Raw genomic sequence first — 20,985 nt, 5'->3', positions numbered from 1 at the left:
CTAGGCAGCTTTCTCTTCTTGACCCGTTTTATTTTATTTTATTTTATTTTTTTGGTGGTAGTGTGGTGGGTGATAAGTGCAAATCTCGAGATGGTAGAATAGTGGCCTACTGCCTCTTCATTGTAACAAGTCATTGGTTGGATAAGATCTACGATGAATTAATGAAACAATCCAATTGCAAAACAACAAGCTCAACAACAAATAAAAAAGAAAAAGAGCGTAACATGTGCATGTTTGTTTATGCGTGTTGCTTCGCAATCAAGCTGTTCCATCAGATTGGTGGTAGACCTAATTCAACTAAAAATTAATGCTCGATCGGAGCCTTTCCATTCCTGTTGAAAAAAAAGAATGAGAAAAGAGAATTGTATTTCTTCTCGTCAATTATAATGTACAGGAGCAGCCTTTATATAATACTAGAAGGCTGACGAAGTTTGGTAAGATCGACTAAGTTTGGCACAATCAATCATAAATCAATCAAGGTGAAGTTTGATAAGACCGACTAAGTTGGCACAATCAGCTTTTATGAAGGCCAACTATGTTTGGCACAATCAATGGTCCTACAATAATTCTAGCACCCCCTCAAACTCAAAGTGGTAAAGTGGACACCAACTTGAGTTTGTAAACAAGAGATCGAAAGATACTAGAAGGATGAGTTTTGGTGAAGACATCCACAACGAGGATAAATTTCAGAGAGAAGACAATCGAAGCTCAACAATGCTCGTAGACAAAAGCACCATAGAAGAAGAGCAAGAGACCTCGAACTAGATGATGAAGGAGCCAGGGGCAGCAAATAAAACTGAAGATTTGAGGACTAGAGCGGTGCCATACAGATGTATGCCTCCATGATCGAGAGCGGAACCGTACCTGCCAAGTTTACCTTCGCTAAGCTTCTGACAGTACGGTGTGGCGCGCTGCTTCTGCATGATCGAGAGCATGATCGTGCCTGCCAAATTTATCTTCACCATGATTCTGACGTTATGGTGCAGCACGTGTCGCCGCCGCCTCCGTGGAGGAGCAAGATCACTGGAAGTAGGTGCTTAGGGAGCTTAACTCTCTCATCTTTGAAGGAACAGGAGCATTGGAAGCGGGTGTTCAGAAAGTTTAACTCCATCATCTCCGGAGGAATAGGGATCCTAAAAAAGGCATTCTAGCACTTCTCGTGGTCAAACTGATGCAGGTTGCTACGCTGAAAGGTGGCCTCCATCAGATCCCAGTTGGCGCCTTGCATGCCATCAGGCAGAGAAGGCTCCTGAGGGATCAGTCTGGTAGAGCGCAGGGACCCGGTGTAGGGATCGAAGCCGACGATGAGGGTCGAGAGGCCGAAGGGCCTGACGCCGCCGCTCTGGGTGTACTTCTGCTGGAGCCCGGCGATGTAGCTCGTGATGTACTCGTCGATGACAGGGTCCTCCACCGTAAGGCGGTGGCTCTGACATTCGATGCGGGCCCGGTTGATGAGGATCCGTGCGTCGGCCTTCAGCCCCGCGCAAGCCAGCGCAATGTGGTTGTCCAGGCTCACGATCTTCCTCACCGATCTGGAGTCCTAGAGCCTGGGGGTGGCCTTCTTCTCGACGCCGAGGACGATGGTGTCAGTGCCCCGGACTGGACGCCGATGCTGGAGTTGCCCTTGCGGACGGCCTCGAGGAAGTCCTCCACCTGGAACAGGTGGCCGTCGGGGGAGATCTCGCCTATGAGCTTGTCGTAGTCGGTGACGACGGCGACGGAGGTCTGGTCGGCGAGGGCGCGGCGGATGAGCGGAAGTGCAGCGAGGGCGGGGTCGTGGGGTCGGATGGCGAGTGCGGCCGGGCGGACAATGTCGAGGTCTGAGACGGAGAGTGCCGGCGCCGTGGAGAAGAGGGTGATCGAGTTGAGGAAGAAGCGCACGAACCTCCAGCATCAGAGAAGGGGGCGCCAAGGGCGACTCCGGGGGAAGCGGCCGAGAGGATGTCCTTGTTGTGGCCGACGAAGCGGCGGGTGGTGGCACCGGTGGAGAGGTCCTAGAGGCGGAGCTCGCCGTCCCAGGAACTGGAGAGGGCGAACGGGCCGTCGGAGGAGAGGACCACATCCTCGACGAAGTGGGAGTGCGCGGCGGCGCGGGATGGCGGAGCGGCGACGGGGCGCTTGGGTGGAGCGGCAGTGCTCCTCTCCTTGCTCGCTTTCGGCCAGTCGGGGGGATCTCGTGCCGCCGGAAGAAGGGAAAACACCCGCCTGGAAGAAGAGTTTCGGCTTCTGTGTTCTCGGCCTGGGAGAGAGCCAGTACAGGAAACAGAAAAAAGCTGACCCATCAATGCCGACGCTAGGAGCATGCCGTAAATTTAGCTCTTGCGCCAAATTTTGCCAAACACTTCTAATGAATATCAGCAATCTAAAAGAATAGATGATGCTTAGAGGCATCGTCGGAGGCCTCAAGTTAAGATGACGATGGAAAGCGTGGGGAGTGAACTTGGGACGACGCTTTTAAGCATTATTGTTGTCCTCCGACTTAAGACAATGCTTATAAGTGTCGTCAGAGGCCAAGACCTAAGATGACGCTTATAAGCGTCATCGAAGGCCAAGACCCCACTCCAAACCCAACGCCCGACCCCAAGCCCTCATTCTGCCCTAATTACTCCCTTTTTTCTCCTCTCCAGCACTGAGCAGCTCTGGCCCCTGTCTTCCTCCTCTCCGACGCTGATCGTCCGATCCCATCCTCCTCTCCTCCTCCCTCCTCTTTGGTGCCGACCGACCAACCCCAACTTCCTTTGCCCGAGATATTTTTCTCCTCCTCTCTCCTCTTTCTCCTTCTCGCTTATTCTCCTCCTCCTCTTCTTCGTGTGTTCGTGGTTGTTTTTTTCTTTAATTTGTGATCTATGCACACTATTTCTAGTTTTAAGCTTCGCCTCTGCCCGAGGATCTCCTCCTCCTCCCTCCTCTCCGGCGCCAACTGAGCAGCCCTCAAGCCTCGATCGATCTTGGCAACAGTCCTCCTCTCGAAGACCGGCGTCGACCGACCGGCCCAAAGCAACGATCGATCAAGATCTGCCTCCGCCCGAGGTAATGCACTGTGCTCTTGACTCATACCACAAAATGATCGAGGTGCCATTAGAACTATTAATTTAGATATGATTGGGATATGGATCTATTACCGGTTTGAACTGGCAAGGGATGTTATATTAAGGAATAAACCCCAGTTCAACTACTATAGCTATTGCTATTGTTGATGTTATATTGAGGAATCAAAGTGCTTGTTTTTGTGGGGGGAGAGATGACACCTACCTGTTTAACTGAGTATTGCCTATAATATGGAGATGGATGAGCTCAGAATGTTCAAAGCAACGCGTTTGTGCAAGAAAACTGGCATTTAATTAATTTAGTGAACCCTTTTTAAACTAATAATTTATGGGAAAAAAGAAAAGGATAAAACATATACCTAATTGATAAGCACATTACATAAATCAAAACATGATGTATATAGACACATTAGCTTAATGTTTCATGACATTGTATGATTCCATTTTCAACACGTTGGTGAGTCAAATTTGGAAAGATAACATTAATGAAGTTTTTCAAGTAATCATTTAAAAGAACTCAACTATTAATGCTGATCATGTTCCAGTGCTTAGCTAATATTTAATAATTTTTTAAGCATATAACCATGACTATAACGTCCAACTTTAGTCCAACCATTTGGCTCAGTTCAGTGGAACCTCATTCGCCAACACTTCCTATTAAAGGCTACCTCTGATGTTATCTAAACTTGATCTTTACAAGTTTGCCATATGAACCTCCAAGAGCATGGAATCCTGAAACATTTGAGACATTTGTCATTTTCTTTTAATTGATTCAAGGATACTGGGAGTACTTTGCTGTGAAAAGCATGCAACTATCAACACATTTAAGCATTCACCTCTCAAAACTGCTCAATTTTGACTCCTAGAGTCCAGGTTGATAACCAGATAAGATGTGTAACAGTGCCCTGAAAAGTCAAGTTCAATGTAGATAGATATTTATGTACATAGACACATTAGTTCAATGTTTCATGACATCGCATGAGTCTATTTTCAACACATTGGAGAGTCAAATTTCGAAACATATACATTAATGAAGACTTTTAACTAAACATTTAAGAACGTAACTATCTAATGCTGATCATTTTCTAGTGCTTAGCTAATATTTAATAATTTTTAAGCGTATAACCATGACCATAAAGGCAACCTCTGATGTTATCTAAACTTCATTTTCTAGATTCGTAGTATGAATGCCAATGTTTTACTTGATGGTGCTTCCGGTGACTTGTTAAACCAACATCGGATGGAGTTAACAATTTTTTCATCTGCTGTCCTGAGCTTCTTGAGATTGATCCTAATTCCAAGTATTTCTGTCATTAACAAAACTGATAACAAGTAACTAATTGTTGCAAAATTTTAGGAGAAAATAACTCAGAAATAAAACATGTAAAGATGGAATATGCCCTCCCCTATAAAAATAAGGGACAAAAAGTCAGGAATGTCAACTTGATGAACCACAACGCGTTAATAAAATTTAGGATTGGAGGGAGACCAGTTCTTTAACAGTTTGAACCAGTTACTCTACAATTGTAGGCCATCCTTCTTCGTACTCTAATTTTGTTTATCTTTTTTATATAAAAACCGGCTAAAATTTTGAGGTATTTTTCTCTTATACGTAGATTGAAAAAGATGTTTGCATTACCAAAGACGACTTTCTCGATGAGATGGCATGATGAAGTTGAAGAATATAAGGCAAAGTTGAAGACGGACTTTAAGCGCGAGGGTATGACAGAGGAGGAGGTTGCTCGTGTTTGTCCTCCTGATGTATACCCTCAGCAGTGGAGGGAGATTGTTCACTACTGGTTTTCTAAAAGAAGACATGTTATGTATATTGTTTCAATATCTTATATTATTTTTATTATTAATATGGATTGCAAATATATATATTGAATATATTATATTGTGTACTTTTATTTTGGCAGGTATATTCTGATATTGGTAGAGCTGCACGAGCATCTCAAGTAGTTCCTCACACTTCAGACTCGAAGAGTTATGCGAGACATAGAGATGAATTCGTAAGTTTTTTTGAAATTCTTTGAAACTCTACTAACATATAGCACGTATCATGATATATAGTTTACCAATATACTCTTCGTGTGTGTAGATAGAATCATGGGAGAGAGCCTGGTGAGGTAGAGTTCTATTGGATGACTCACACCCACCAAGATGGCAGCTTTGTCCGAAAGGAGTCGAGAGATATAATTGTATGTATTCATATTTGATTTGTTCAAATTTTTTTATTAGTTTTACTTTTTTTAAAATATTAATGTGACTATTTTTTGAGAGAGATATAGGACAGGGCTACATCTCTTATTTCAGAGCGCGTCGGGGAGTCATAGAAACGATATTGCGGAGTTGAAGCAGAGCAATGAGTTAAAGATATAATCTTTGCAGGATCAGTTTGACCAGATTTCATCTTTATTGCAGAGATTTGCCCCTCCGGTAAATCTATTTAAATATTTTACATAATTATAACATATTTTTGTACGAGCGTAATGATTTTTGTATTCTTACTTTCTAAAGTATCTTTTTTTTCTTGTAGGTTGTTGATACTTCATCTACTCGTAGAGATGATGATGCCATCGACTCATGATACATCGTAGACTGTTTATTTAGGAATTTGATATGCATGTTTTTAATATTTTCGAAGTACAATGTAATTAAATATGATAATATGAATATTTCGAATGAAAAGTTCTCGTTTGTGACGTGACTTTAAAAATTAATATGAATATGAATAGTTATCTATGTGATTTAGGTTGTATGGAAAGTAATGTATACAGGTTTAAAAATTATTTTTATAATTTTTTTTTAAGAAAATAACCACTATTGCCGATGCTTTAAATCGCCGGCAAAGGTCCTAGCTTGGGCTGACGCATCTAAGCGTCAGCGGAAGCCCAACACGCTTTGGACTCCGCCGACGCTAATAAGCGTCGGTAGAGACCAAAATGGGCCGACGCTAATTAGCGTCCGCGGAGTCCAAAGCGGGCCGACCTAAGGAAGCATCGGTGAACTCCAAAACAGGCGATGCTTAAAAGCGTCGACATAGATTTCGTTTATGCCGACGCTTTTAAAAAGCGGAAAGAAAAAATCTTACCCTCATATATCCGACGCTTTTGCGACGTTTTTTGAAGCGTCAGCACGAAAATTACCAACGCTTATAAGCATTAGTAAAGACTCTAAAAAGCGGCAAAAAATATTATTTCTTTTGTAGTGAATCAGCATGTGAAGCAAGAGAGGACAGACAACATCTTTGAGCCTACGTGATTTTTTTTTAGAGTGAAAAAATACAATATAGCCCCTGAGCATCTAAGTGGGCCGGCGTCACCTTCCCATCGAAAGTCAAAAAATAATAAAAAATAATTAAAAAGAAAAAAAAGAAAGAAAGAAAACTAAGATTTTATCAGGATCTCAATAAGAAGAATGGGGCTTTGAAAGCCGCCGAGCCCCGACTACCCCCAGACGAGATAGAAGAAATAGATGATCCGTGAGCGGCAACGACGATCACAGAAAAGGCGGAAGAGAGGACGACAGCATGTTACGTGATCAGTGGCTCTGATACTATGTTGAAAAAGAAAAATAAAAGAATCACGATCAATCACAAATCAATCAAGTTGAAGTTTAGTAAGGCCGATTAAGTTTGGCACAATCAGTCTTTATAAAGACTAACTATATTTAGCACAATCAATAGTCCTATAATAATTCTAACAATTCCCTTACAATCAAGGTGGCATCGATTTTTCACAGTTTCCACCAGCAATATAATCCTTTCGAAAAGCTTGACCGGCCAGTGTGCCTAGATTTGCAGCCCAAATAAATGCGGTAGCATGCAGAGGGATCCAAAGGTTGGTGGAAGAGCACAACACCTAAGCATTTGCTCCTCTCCACGGGCAATTTATTGCACCGTTTGATGAAGCGTACCGTTGGTCGCCATCGCAGTTAATAAGGTTGGTGATCGGAGGCTGGGGCTTCTTGTGATGATGGTGGCCGCTGGCCCCTAGCTCCTACCTTAAAGAGTTAAGAATCCTCAACAGATTACACAGGACATTAGGTGGTTGAAAAACCAAAATATAAATCATTGGATATGATTCGAAAGGTTTTAAAATATCTATATACAAAAAATTGCATGTTTTGAAAATTTATAACTTATGCATCAGATCATCCTAAATGTATAGTTGTAATGTGACAATGTAGTTATATTGATTTTGGGATGATTTAATGCATACGGTGGAGACCTATAAAATATAAGATTTTTTTATGAGTAAGCATTTTAGAGCTTCTAAATCATATCCAATAGTTCATATTTTCATTTTTTGATCATCAACATTAAATTCGATGGCGAAAGTAAATTCTTTTTTTTACACTATATATATAAGAGTTAGGCTAAAATGGTTATAAGAGTACTTGATCTCGAATATTTCTTGGTGAAAAATAAGTAATGGACTATTAAAATAAAAATCCGTATGGTTGATTATGACTTATGTCGTATAAAAAAGTTTAGAGTGTAAAAATTATGTGTTGTGAAGTACTCTTTCTCATGCATCATGCTAGAACAACATAGATGGTAGAAGCATAGCTGATAGTAAAAAGAAAAAAGAAAAAAAAAGCTATATAATTCATAAATCCAAACCATTGATCTTAATCTAAGTAATTTAAATTCAAACCAAAACATAGAATCACACCTTTAAATCATCTATTTTGTATCCTGTTGCTGGAAATTCCGGACCCGGGGGCCGCCGCGAACCGAGAAGGGGGAGAGGAGCCTCCGCTGCCGGGACGGTGGGTGGCGGTGCGCCGACGGCTGGCGTCCTCCTGGAGAGTCCTGCAAAAAGCCGGTGGCCGGGCTTTTCCGGCGCCGGCCCTCCGATGCTTAAGTCAGAGGGGGGCTTAACTTTGGAGAAGAGAGAGGGATTGTATGTAGAGGTCCAAAAAATCCCCTTGGGAGGAAGAGGCCTCCCTTTTTATAGGGAGAGTGGCAGGATTACCTGTGATGTGACTGGGCGAATTAATGGGTTATCGTCACTGTCAGGGAGCTGTCACGATTGATCGGACCCGTTGGGGTGGTTGAACCGCCGGCCGTGGTGGGCCTGGGGTCCGTAGATGACAAGTGCATTGATTGCTGAGTGAACCGGTGGTCAGAAAGAGCCGTATGCTTTGATGGTTCAGTGATCCGGAGATCATCTTGAGCCGTGTTCATTTAATGACTGAGTGCATCGGAGGCCTGAGGGGGTCTCATGCATTAATGATAGGGTGTGCCGAATGCCTGCGGAGATCTTGTGCCTTAATGACTTGGGGATGGTGGCAGATTGAAGTGGAGTCATATATTTAGCTGTCAGATCCTTTGGAGGGTTAGGCGGAGATTGGATATTTGGCCAAGGCATGGGCTCGGCGGGGTTGCCTTTCTGGTCGGCGCTCTCTGGTCTCGGCCTTCTGGTCTCGGCTCTCTGGTCTCAGCTCTCTGGTCTCGGCCTTCTGTGCTCGGCCGCCTTCTGTGCTCGGCAGCCTTCTGTGCTCGGCCTGCTGTGCTCGGCAGCCTTCTGTGCTCGGCCTGCTGTGCTCGGCTCGGCCTATGAGCTCGATCACTTAGAAGAGCCCGATCACTTGATGAGCTCGAGAGCGGAAGAGCTCGATCACTTGGATGAGCTCGAGAGCGGATGGATTTGGGTGCTATAATTGCATTTGTGGGGTGGTCCATTTTTCCACCAACACTACCCCCCGACTTCCGAGTTCGAGCTGCCTTTTGGCTCGGACGAAGGAAGTAGTCCAGTCGTCGATCATCCTGTAATATAGCCAAATATATATGGAGATGTGCGTGCCAAGCAGGATGTACCTTTCATGCAGTTATAGTGCTTTAGGTCGACTCAGCGGCCTTCTTTGGCTTGTGGTCAACTCAGCAGGGTGCCCCCACTCAGATCGGGGCGTGTTGTCGTAGGAGGCGTCGAATGGCGTTGAAAGGCGTCGAATGGCGTTGAATGTCGTCGAATGGCATCGAAATGTCGTCGAATGGCGTCGAAGTGTCGTCGAATGGCGTCGAATGGCGTCGAATGTCGTCGAATGGCGTCGAATGTCATCGAATGGCGTCGAATGTCGTCGAGTGGCGTCGAATGGCGTCGAGAGGCGTCGAGTGGCGTCGAATGTCGTCGAATGTCGTCGAATGGCGTCGAATGTCGTCGAATGGCGTCGAATGTCGTCGAATGTCGTCGAGTGGCGTCGAATGTCGTCGAATGTCGTCGAATATCGTCGAATGTCGTCGAATGGCGTCGAATGGAGTCGAGTCGGCGTCCCGAGCTTAGCTAGAGCATCATTGGAGACGCATACAGGAGACGGACTTCGTCCGTTGGCGATCGTGCGCCCTATTCGGGGCGACGTTGGTCGTTTTTTGGATTCTCCGACCTGGAAATAGATAAAATATTAAAATTATTTGAAGCCGAAGTGGCGTCCTGTACCTTTTGGAGATATTTTGATGGCTTCCGAGCTTCGAAGTCCCTTAGGACTTAGCTTGGCACTAGCTTTCTTTGGCTCGATTTTCTGGGGGAGGTGTTCTGCATTCGGGCTTCTGAGCTCGGGCTTCGGAGCTTGGCAGTCTTCTGAGCTCGGCGGCCTTTGGTGCTCGGCCTTCTGAGCTCGGCGGCCTTCGGAGCTCGGCCTTCTGAGCTCGGCGGCCTTCTGAGCTCGGCAGCCTTCTGGACCATGAAAGGATTTAGCTTCATAGTACTTTCTTGGGGTAGAATCTCCTAGGAATCTAGCCAGAGGAGCGCTCATCCTTTGGAAGGCATACAAAATAAGGCATCAGCCGAGCTTTCATTATGTACTAAAATCCTTTTTTAAAACCTTGCAATGATGAGGGAAATAGCTACAGCGTCGTCATAAAGAGGGCTCAACACCCTTTTGGTCTTCATCAGAAAAGAAGATGTGACTTTCACAGAGCACGGATGCTTTGAGGAAGCTCTTTTTTCCGAGCTCGGAGCTTCTGGTGCCTCTAGTTGCCCGCCCTCTGATGGTATTGATGATGCCCGTGAGAGGTCAGTTGTCATTCTGCTCCTTATGCGGCACTGGATTTTGTTTCTCGGGCTCTCTCCTGTAGGCATGATCACGGACAAAATAACTCAACCGACCTCGGCGGACAAGTGCCTCGATCTCATCACGAAGCTCGTAGCAATCCTCCGTATCATGGCCGCGATCTCGGTGAAAGCGGCAGTACTTTTTCGAGTGCTTCCGCGACTCTGTCGGACGCATTCTCAATGGAGGTCGGAGGTAGCTCCGACCCTCAATCTCCATGAGAATTTCTGCTCGGGTGGATGTGAGAGGAGTGTACGTCTGAAATTTTTGGAGGGGAGACCCCAGGCGAGCTAGGCTCTTGGGCCAAAGAGGCTCTTTCTCATGCCAGGGGAATCTGCTACTTGGTTGGGAGTGCTCCTGGTGCTTCTTCTGCATCTTGGCAGGTTGTTCGGCTTCCTCCCGCCGAGAGGCCATGGCTTCCTCAGCCTTGGCGTACTTGCGAGCTCGGGCCAACATTTCGGTGAGGTCCGCAGGGAAGTTCTTCTCGATAGAGAAGAGGAACCTGTAAGACCGGGCTCCAGTCTTTAGTGCCGACATGGCGATTGACTGGTCCAGCTTCCGGACTTCCCATGTTGCGGCAGTAAACCGATCCAAGTACTCCTTGAAGGACTCTCCCTTCCCTTGTTTGACGTCAAGGAGGGAGTCCGACGTCCGCCGCTGGGGCTGGCTAGCGGCAAAATTACTGGCAAACTGCCTGCCGAGCTGCTCAAAGGAGGAGACAGTACTCGGCTTCAGCCCGGTGAACCAAAGCCGGGCCGGTCCTCGGAGCGTTGCTGAAAAGGCTTTGCACATCATGGCCTCCGAGGCTCCTTGTAGGGCCATTAAGACCCGATAACTTTCCAGGTGGTCGAGGGGGTCGGTCTTGCCGTTGTAAGGCTCCACCTGGGGCATCTTGAACCGCGGCGGGACTGGTTCGTCATCAATTTGCTGGGAGAAGGGGGACTTTGTGGTGAACTCAAAGTCACCATCACGTCCCGGTTTCCTTCCATGGAGTGCCTGGATCTGGCGCTCCAGCTCCTCGACCTTCTTGTCGAGTTCATCATTTTGGGGGATCGCTGCAGCGGTCCGTTCTGGTGCAAGTTGCCCTGGAACTGACTCGGCCTCTGAGGGTTGGGGCCAGCCACCAGGGCCTCTAGCTGGGTGTTCTCTCCAGAGGGAGGCCTGGACTTGAGAGTCCTGACCTCGAAAGGGAAGTCCGCTTGTAGGAGGCTCCGGTTGAACTGGGGCCGGAGGGGGCGGTACCGTCGGGGCGCCCCTAGGTTGCAAGCCTTGGACAGCGGTAGCCAAGGCCTGCACCTGTTGCACCAGGGCATGAAACTGCTCCGGCCGAACTTGAGGGGTTGACTCGACCGGAGGTGGCGAGTTCTGGACGGAGTGTCCAGGACTAAGTGGAGGACGTCGAGAGGCGTTGGAAGCCCCTTTGCTTCTTAGCTTCATGGCAGCGAACTCGGGCCCTTCCTCTAGCGCCAACTGTTGCTGGAAATTCCGGACCCGGGGGCCGCCGCGAACCGAGAAGGGGGAGAGGAGCCTCCGCTGCCGGGACGGTGGGTGGCGGTGCGCCGACGGCTGGCGTCTTCCTGGAGAGTCCTGCAAAAAGTCGGTGGCCGGGCTTTTCCGGCGCCGGCCCTCCGATGCTTAAGTCAGAGGGGGGCTTAACTTTGGAGAAGAGAGAGGGATTGTATGTAGAGGTCCGAAAAATCCCCTTGGGAGGAAGAGGCCTCCCTTTTTATAGGGAGAGTGGCAGGATTACCTGTGATGTGACTGGGCGAATTAATGGGTTACCGTCACTGTCAGGGAGCTGTCACGATTGATCGGACCCGTTGGGGTGGTTGAACCGCCGGCCGTGGTGGGCCTGGGGTCCGTAGATGACAAGTGCATTGATTGCTGAGTGAACCGGTGGTCAGCCGTATGCTTTGATGGTTCAGTGATCCGGAGATCATCTTGAGCCGTGTTCATTTAATGACTGAGTGCATCGGAGGCCTGAGGGGGTCTCATGCATTAATGATAGGGTGTGCCGAATGCCTGCGGAGATCTTGTGCCTTAATGACTTGGGGATGGTGGCAGATTGAAGTGGAGTCATATATTTAGCTGTCAGATCCTTTGGAGGGTTAGGCGGAGATTGGATATTTGGCCAAGGCATGGGCTCGGCGGGGTTGCCTTTCTGGTCGGCGCTCTCTGGTCTCGGCCTTCTGGTCTCGGCTCTCTGGTCTCGGCTCTCTGGTCTCGGCCTTCTGTGCTCGGCCTTCTGTGCTCGGCCGCCTTCTGTGCTCGGCAGCCTTCTGTGCTCGGCAGCCTTCTGTGCTCGGCTCGGCCTATGAGCTCGATCACTTAGAAGAGCCCGATCACTTGATGAGCTCGAGAGCGGAAGAGCTCGATCACTTGGATGAGCTCGAGAGCGGACGGATTTGGGTGCTATAATTGCATTTGTGGGGTGGTCCATTTTTCCACCAACATATCCATTTGCCGAATAGCAAAACAACCTCAAAATGCATAATTGTCTCTAGATATTTTATATGGCGTAGATCATGATCGATAGTATAAATTTGGATTCTGAGAGTATTTGCAGGCACAATATATATTGTGGAGTATTGTATTCATGTAAACTGTATTTCACATTACATTTCTTTTCTTGGAAAACCATTTTTAGTTTTATTTGGTTTCTTTTTAAAAGGTTCAGTATGTCATGTTTCTATGAAATAAAACCAAGTCTGGAATCATTTGCTAATAGGTTTTTCAGTGCTTTTCCATCACCATCTAATATATTTTTTGGTAGTTTTTATCATCTCACATGACAATTTTGCATTCCCTTTATTTTTTTTCCAAGCATGCAGCTACCATAGGAATGTCACTTTGCTCATGAAACAAGGGCAAGAAAGCCTTTCTCAGCCCCAAGTCTCAATCAAAGTGGTTGATGGAACAAGGACAAGCGTTTAATGTTCATTTATTGAACAACCCTAGGTGTAGAGGGATCAAGAAAGAGCAAAAATGGTGAACATGCTTGCTGACATTTTTTGCCACTGAAGTTCTTGTTAGATCATTTCAGTGACAGATATACTTAATGTAAGCAATACTCCTTCCTGAGTTACCTGCAAGGGTTGAAATGTGAGCATATCTTCCAAGCCCTACTTTAATATCTTGCAAAACTAGTGGTCATCAAAATTTAATATATAAAATCAAGAAGAGAAAACTTTGGAAAGAAAGCTGGAGAAAATGAATAATCAACAATGATATATTCATGTTATCATAACACTCCAAGCATGCATTAAGAATGCAAATCAGGAGAGGATAATATTATTCTATTTATTTATTTATTTGTTTTTAATATATTTGTGTTCTACCCAAAGTTAATACAGATTAGAAATAAGTTGCTATCAATCACAAGAAAAGCAAGGAAATGGCATGAGACATTCAATGCAAACTTGCAAAGGCCTGGTCGCCCATGTTTTCAGGCTACTGCTCTTCTAATCTCCTGATTATGCTATTTATTGCAGTAGACAAATTTATCCAAGGATCCCTCCTTGTCCATAAAATCCACCATGATGCCATTTCCTCAATAATCAGCATTTAACCATGAAAAAACTGGAGAAGAATATAAATATGTTTGTGTTTGCAAAGCCATTCCTTTTCTTTCTTTTTTTTTAACTTTGTGGATGATTGAGATAAAAACAAAAAAGTTTAATTCGAACTGAAAAGAGAGAAGCAAGAGTTGCTCTAAAAGATTTTGCTCATCTATATGCCACTGTAATCAATATCAGAATCCAATGACCCTAAGCTTGTTCTCTCTGGTAACTAATTAAGCATATGACTTCACCAAAGTGGGGTTCCTAAACTATAAAAAAATTAAGTGCCTAACTAGTATATGACCATATTAATGCTCCATTATTTCTGTTTAATTTGTGTCTACCAAGTAATCTCCCAAAAACAAAAAAGGAAAGCAAATCATCACGGGTCTTGAAGAAAGTTGGATTACGGCAAAATTAACCTAATTAAGAAGTCAAAATGCATGGCATGATTTTATGAGAAATCGTGTTAGATGTGCATTTCTTAAATACATTGAAGTGAATTTAAGCATATATAAAGTTAATATGAAGGTACACAATAGATACTTCTCACTAAGATCTCCGACAAAACTCAGGAACAAGTCAAGCAACTACAGCCAACCATTGGCTATCAATGGGTGACATCTCATGCTACTTAACACACAATTCAAAGCCACCACTGACATTAATTCAAGTCTGGTTGGAACAATGGGTCCAAGTCAAATATTGCCAAAACTGCCTCTCAATTACTCCACTTTTGTAATCATAAACATACATATGAAGGGTGGAAGTGAAACCATTTCAAAAATCCAGGGGCAATTGCATCACCAAAGTCCTATATTATTGGCACACCCCCACTTCCTCTTGCTTCCCTGCGTAGAGTCCCAAAGGAATCCCACCTGAGATACACAAAAAAAAAGGCCAAAAAATGGCTCTAGTCACAGAGGAGCTCAAGGCTAAGGCTGAGGTCTACCATGGTGATGAGATCTGCCAAGAGAAGTCCAAGTTCCTGCTCCAAGAGCTAGGCCTTCCCAGGGGCGTCCTCCCTTTGAAGGACATCATAGAGTGTGGCCATGTGGAGGAGACCGGCTTTGTTTGGCTCAAACAAAAGAAGAAGATTGAGCATTGCTTTGAGAAGATTGGGAGGGTGGTCTCCTATGCCCCTGTGATCACTGCCTATGTGGAGAAGTTCAAGATCAAGAAGCTGACTGGTGTGAAGGCCAAAGAGCTCTTGATGTGGCTCAGTCTTAACGAAATCTCTGTCGATGAACCACCGACCGGGAAGCTGACCTGCAAGGCCCTGGGGGGGATCTTCCGGACCTTCCCGACATCAGCTTTCGAGCTCGAGGAGGAGAAGAAGGTGGAGGCACAGGTGCCTCCCTTGAACCAAGCTTCACAAGTGCTTTCTAACAAATGAAGGAGTTGTGGTCATCCTTAGGCTAGTATCAGTGCAAGTAGAATAAGAGGAAGATGAAGTCCAAGCTCAACTATGAAGGACAGAACAGATTCAAGTGCTTCTGGCTCTTCATTTAATGTTGCTTCCCCTTGTTAAGCAGTGGCTATTTGACTGTTGGGCACAAGTGATGCTTTATAGCTTGTCTTTGCAGCCATGCAATATATGTGCTTTCTCTCTTGTTAGTGGATGTCTGTGCATGTCCCTTAACCTGTTCTCACCTATTTCTTTCCTCTCTGTTGCTTTTTACTCTCAACATTGATGGCTGGATAAATAAGTGTGCTCCTTTTGCATGCCTCTTTTATTTCTTTTTTTATTTCTTTTGTTTTTTGGGTATAATTATTCTCATGGCAACATATATTTCTTTCCTTATGATAAGATATTTTTTTTGGAAAATTCCTGATGGTAAGAGATTAGATTTTAAAAGTTCCAATATCCACTTATCTACAACAGATCTATGTAACAAACCATTTATTTCTTCCTGTAATAACATCCTATCTTATCCTCTTGTAACAACTCCAGAGCCCAGAATAGACCAACCTTGTACATATTATACAATGTTAAGTATAACATATTTTATGCTATACAATGTTATAAAAAGCTATAATTAAAAAAAATACTAAAGGTGTTATTAAGATGAAATGGCAAGTATGGTTCACAGGATACTTTGCTTGTGTGTATAAAATATAAGATTTTTCACGTGTATACCCTTCTAAATATACGAAATTGCATGAACATCCTCGTCAAATTACTATTTGCATGTATATCCTTCTTTTTTTCTCTCTTTTGCATATGTACCCTTATCATTTAATGTTGTTAAAAAATAAACGACTAAAAATTAAAATAACTAAAATACCCTTATGAGTAGATATGTAAAAAGAAAGTTATAAGGGTATATACATAAATAGCAACTTTATAAGAGTATTCATGCAATTTTTCATATTTAGAAGGATATACATTTAAAAAATCAGCAAGGGAGCCAATTAGAACTCAGTCTCTAAGAAATATGGAAGAATCTTGAACTAAGATGAAGAAGAGATTTCCAAGGAAACTTTGTATTCCCAAAAAGTTCTGCATAAATCAGCCAGGTGAGTTCCAACCAAGGTGGTAGCTCAGTTGGAACGGGGCGTTTACTTCCAACCAAGTGGTTCCAGGTTCGAAACGCGCGGGCGTCGATTAAATTTGGGGACCGAATGCTCCACGCCTGGACACGGGGTCTGGAAGTGCTACTGGTCGGCTGATAGCCTGGGTGGTGCCAGGTGTGACGTACTCACACGGAGGGTCGGGTCGGGTAATCAAGCCGGCTCACGGGTGGGGAGGGTATAAGTAAAATAGGTCGGCGTGCCCAACACACGACCTGGTTTGCCCGCATCGAACATTCTCCTGGCGGGGTGGGGGGCCCAGTGGGGGCTGCTATGCGGGGTTGGGCTTGTCCCTTCCTCCCCCCTGCTCCTTTTTTTTTTTTTTTTTTTTTTTTTTTTTTTTTTTTTAGCAAAAAGAGGAATGGTCTCATCACCCAGATGATGGGAAGATGATCATTTTCAATTGTTAGGTCAGTAGTCCCTCGCCAAACAGGCTTACAAAATACTTTTGATAGACCATGATGCAATGCCCTTCATATCGATTGAGTAAATAATAATCCTTCTATTCTGATAATGATTTATATGTGACTTTTAAGAAACAGTAGCTGCACTGAAGAACCTCTAAATCTACGTACATATCCTCCATATTCCACTACAGTTTGTTTGATGAAATAAGTTATCCTATGCCCCGTGGACCACCGTATATGGCAGTGTTTGGCTGGGGAATAAAACAGAGACAAGGCATGAAATAAGCTATACACCTACCTAACAGCCTTTTAAGATAAAGGCATAAACAGGGAATCATTGTACCAATCAAACTTGTTTATGCTAGGAATAACTATTATGAAAGAGAGCTGTCATAAACTATTCATGCTATCAAGCTATCATTTGTGCCTACTTTTACTTATTTGAACCAAAAAAAAAATATCATCCAAAAGTTATTACAAACGTAATAGCTAAACAAAATTTTGGCTATCTCAGGGAATAACTAATCTCGTCGGCATAACTTTTGCTACTCCAAGCAACTAAGTTATATTTAAAATTTATATGCATATTTGTTTTGTTTGACAAATATAAATATGAATACGGATGTTTGTCGAATGCAAAAATTTACATCCATATTTGTTTTAAAGAGATACGGATACAAATCAAAACTTTATAACTGCAGAATTAAAAATATTACTAAGTGGATGTTAAATCAAGTTAATAACATATCAACATAGTCAATTATTTTCTTAAAAGTTGATGAGTGCTATATAAAATTAAATAGAGTTTCAAATAGAATCAGATATTCGGATACAGATCGGTAGTTATCTATTCATATCCATATCCATATCTGTTTTTTTTTTTTGATAGATATGAATACAGATACGGATGTTAACCGAATGCTCGAATTTCTATCCATGTCTGAATAGATTCAAATATGAAAATAGATTTGAATGGATATTATCCGATCCACTTCCATTCTTAGTATCTCTGCTTGAAAGTGCTGTATTTATCGCATGGATCCATCCCTCATCAGGACTTGGCATTATTACCACATGGCAAGAGGAGGATCAGCACATTGATCTCACATTTTTCTTACATCATTGGATTGGATAACATTCAAAAGGAGCTGCTCGATGAATGCAAGTAGAGTAACTTTGAACCTGCCTTGCAAGAATTTAATTGCTTGATGGCCAAAAAATGTGTTACCTATAATGAACAACAGCCATTAGAAATTCCGCAATACTTACCATCTAACCAAGAGAACAAACGATGCATACCACCTACCAATCGAGATCACTATTCATCATGATTTAGTTGAAAACAATTTATTTTTTCCAAACTCTAAAGATGTTTCCTAATTCCAGAGGGACTCGATATGCATGTCCTCTCATTCCCCTCTCCCTCTTCACATTCAAGCTTACTCAAACTCCCCCTTGATTCTAGATCCCTTAAGAAAACTCCAGCCGTAACACCCTCACAAGAGTCTGCTCTTTCAAGAACCATGCATGGCTGCCACAACTCGACTCTAGCAATCCATATGTCACCATTCTTCACAAGAATCAACAATTCTAGCACCTTTTAGCTTGGAGAATTGTTCAAGATCATCAGTCATTTGCTCTCATACTGCTTATTGAAGAAAAATGGGAGTCGATATATATTTCAGAATCTAAATTTCAAAGCTTGATCCAATCCTCTACAACGATTTTTTTCCCTCCCATTAATTCTTACATGTAGGACTGCACCTCACAAAAGAAACTTCAAACCCCCCACATTTGAAGGATCCATAATCTCGTTAATCACCAGGCAACCAGCCAGCAGAAAGGCCCTAAAGCCAGTGCCATTAACTAAGGAATCTAATGGCTTCAAATCACTAGTTGTAACTATAAAACATTTATTCATTCTGATTTCTGAATCAGTATAATTGCTTAAACATCAGCAATATAAATCAAATTTGGAGCAAATGTTTATACTGTACTCATACCATGGAAAGCCCCAACATTTATCCCTTCCAAAGAATCACAGTTCCAGAGGCTGGCAACAAATATTGCAACATGACTGGAAACATGAAAACAGATTTAAAGTAGAACAAGCTTCAAGTGCTTTATTCAAGTAAAAATTGTCATTGATCAATTGCTGAAAATGAGGGAGACGAGACTGAAAGATTTATGACCAAATTGCAAGCCATTGACATCAACCATGGAAGCAAGAAATGTAGTAAAGAGCAGAAAACCAACCATGTTATGAGACAGACAATGTACCATAGATGTTCTATTATCAATCTATGTATCTAAAGAAGACCAACAGACTACGCACGTATACCGAAAGACAAACGGTGCAGCAGACTGGATGGTTTTTTTTGCAGCTCACTACTCTGGAAGCTTTGTCACGCCCCGAACCCGGGGGCCCGGGGCGCGAGCAGACGCCGCGCACCTGCAGGGCGGACCCCGCAGGCACGCAAGGCAGATAAATCTAATCAACCATCAATAACTAATTAAAGATAAATTCCAATTTTCATATCAAATGTCCAAATATACATAAGTCAAAAGAAAGTCCATATCTACTAGCTAATTACATCATGATCACTCTATCCCGTAATCCCCATAATCATATATCATCACCTGCAAAAATGTAAATGGTAGGAGTGAGCTAACAGCTCAGTAGGCAACATCATGCAATAAAGTCATCATATAACATGTCGTCATGCATATAAAAAGCAACTAAACTCATGAATCCAAAAATCCACACGATAATCCGTAAACCCAATCCGAGACTCAAAATAACTCAACCGCATGACTACGGCCACATCACCCAGTGGCATGGTTACACCGAAGTGCCAATACAACTCTCCGAAGAGCCGCTCCACTGAGCCAACGCACCACTGTGCCGCACCCCCTGGTGCCAAACTCACGTTCCACTGAGCCGCTCCGAAGAGCAAAACGCACCCCTGTGCCGCCACTATTCTATCACCGGTGGTCGCGGTGTCAGAATTAGTTCCTCAGTACAAGTCGACAGGGCCAACGTATCATCCCATTGGCGGGGCCTAGACTATAGTCACGCGGATTTTAAAAATCAATAAATCAACTTTCTATATCAAAATCATAATCATACTCCCAACAGTAAAGCACATAACAATTTATGAAATTACATATTTAATTTTAAATCTAACACATAATGCCAATAATAAATCATAACATCGACATATGCAAGATACATGTTAAAATTCTACTTTAAAGCAATAGGTCACCTACCTGGGCTCGCTTAAAAATTTCTGCCACAGATATCACGAACCCCTGATTAAAACACAAACTTTAATTATTTAATTAACTAAGAAATATAATTTAAACTATTTCTAATCCCTTAAACCCTTAAGTTCATAGATCCAAGAATGGGCCCCTAAGATCAGACATAGACCCTAAGAACAGGTAAACCAAAACCCCAAAATCAGAACCCTTTAAACCCACAGCCAATTGTGGCCCAAAACAGATTGGGCCCAATTGAACCAAACCAGATTACAGGTCCAGATCAGATCTCAGGCCCAAACCAAACTAGCCCACAGATCCAATCGGATTCAACTCAAACTCAATCCATCCTACTGATCACTGGTTCAATCAGACCATAACAAAACCCATTCATTCAACTCGGATCAAACCTCATTCACGGCATAGATGAAACCGGTTCACAGTTTGAACCCGGTCCAAGTCCGGTTCACAATTCAGGCACGGAATTCGATGCAAGGGGAAACACCCAAAGTTCATTTGTGTCTGGTTTGAGACAACAACAGGGCACGGAAAACGATGCAAGGGAAAGCACCCAGCCAGAAGAAGAAGAAGAAGAAGAAGAAGAAGAAGAGAAGAGGAAGAAGGGGGGGGGGGGTGGTGGCCGGTGGTTCCGGTCGGCCCTCGGCGGTCGACCGTGGCCCTCGGCGGCGGCGCTCGGCCAGCCGCCGTCGGCCATCCCCCTTCACAGGCGGCGCCAGACGGGAAGAAGAAGAGAAGAAGAAGGAGAAGAAGAAAGGGAGGAAAGAGAGGGACCGGGGCTAGGAAGCCCGGCTCCCGTTCGCCCACCTCCGGCCGAACTGGTTTCGGCCGGATTGACCCCGACCGGCCACCGTCGGCCGGCCGATCTAAAAAAAAATGTCTTTCCGAAACAGGGCATGAAATTGATTAACATAACCTTATTCTTTCCCCTCTTAAATCCATAAAACAGTAAATGGGTAGTCTTTCTCACCTCCGGCCGTCGACGAGTGGGTTCTCCGGCGGCGATGGCGGCTCCGACGACGACGGTGGCTCCGGCGGTAGAGGGAAAAGCTTAAATTTTTA

The 20,985-nt window shown here is 44.0% G+C and overlaps 1 protein-coding gene and 1 pseudogene across 1 annotated transcript; one reads left to right on the top strand and one right to left on the bottom strand.

Moving 5' to 3' along the window:
• Nucleotides 1-349: 349 nt before the first annotated feature.
• Nucleotides 350-2,282, bottom strand: LOC103715786 (annotated as a pseudogene).
• Nucleotides 2,283-14,456: 12,174 nt separating this feature from the next.
• Nucleotides 14,457-15,314, top strand: LOC103715769. Its single transcript, XM_008803517.3, has one exon. The coding sequence runs from the start codon at nt 14,571-14,573 to the stop codon at nt 15,057-15,059; it is 489 nt and encodes a 162-aa protein (XP_008801739.2). The 5' UTR covers nt 14,457-14,570; the 3' UTR covers nt 15,060-15,314.
• Nucleotides 15,315-20,985: the final 5,671 nt, after the last annotated feature.

Source organism: Phoenix dactylifera, chromosome 1 (assembly GCF_009389715.1).
Source record: "Phoenix dactylifera cultivar Barhee BC4 chromosome 1, palm_55x_up_171113_PBpolish2nd_filt_p, whole genome shotgun sequence".
Lineage (NCBI taxonomy): Eukaryota > Viridiplantae > Streptophyta > Magnoliopsida > Arecales > Arecaceae > Phoenix > Phoenix dactylifera.
This window is presented reverse-complemented; position numbering and strand designations above follow the sequence as displayed.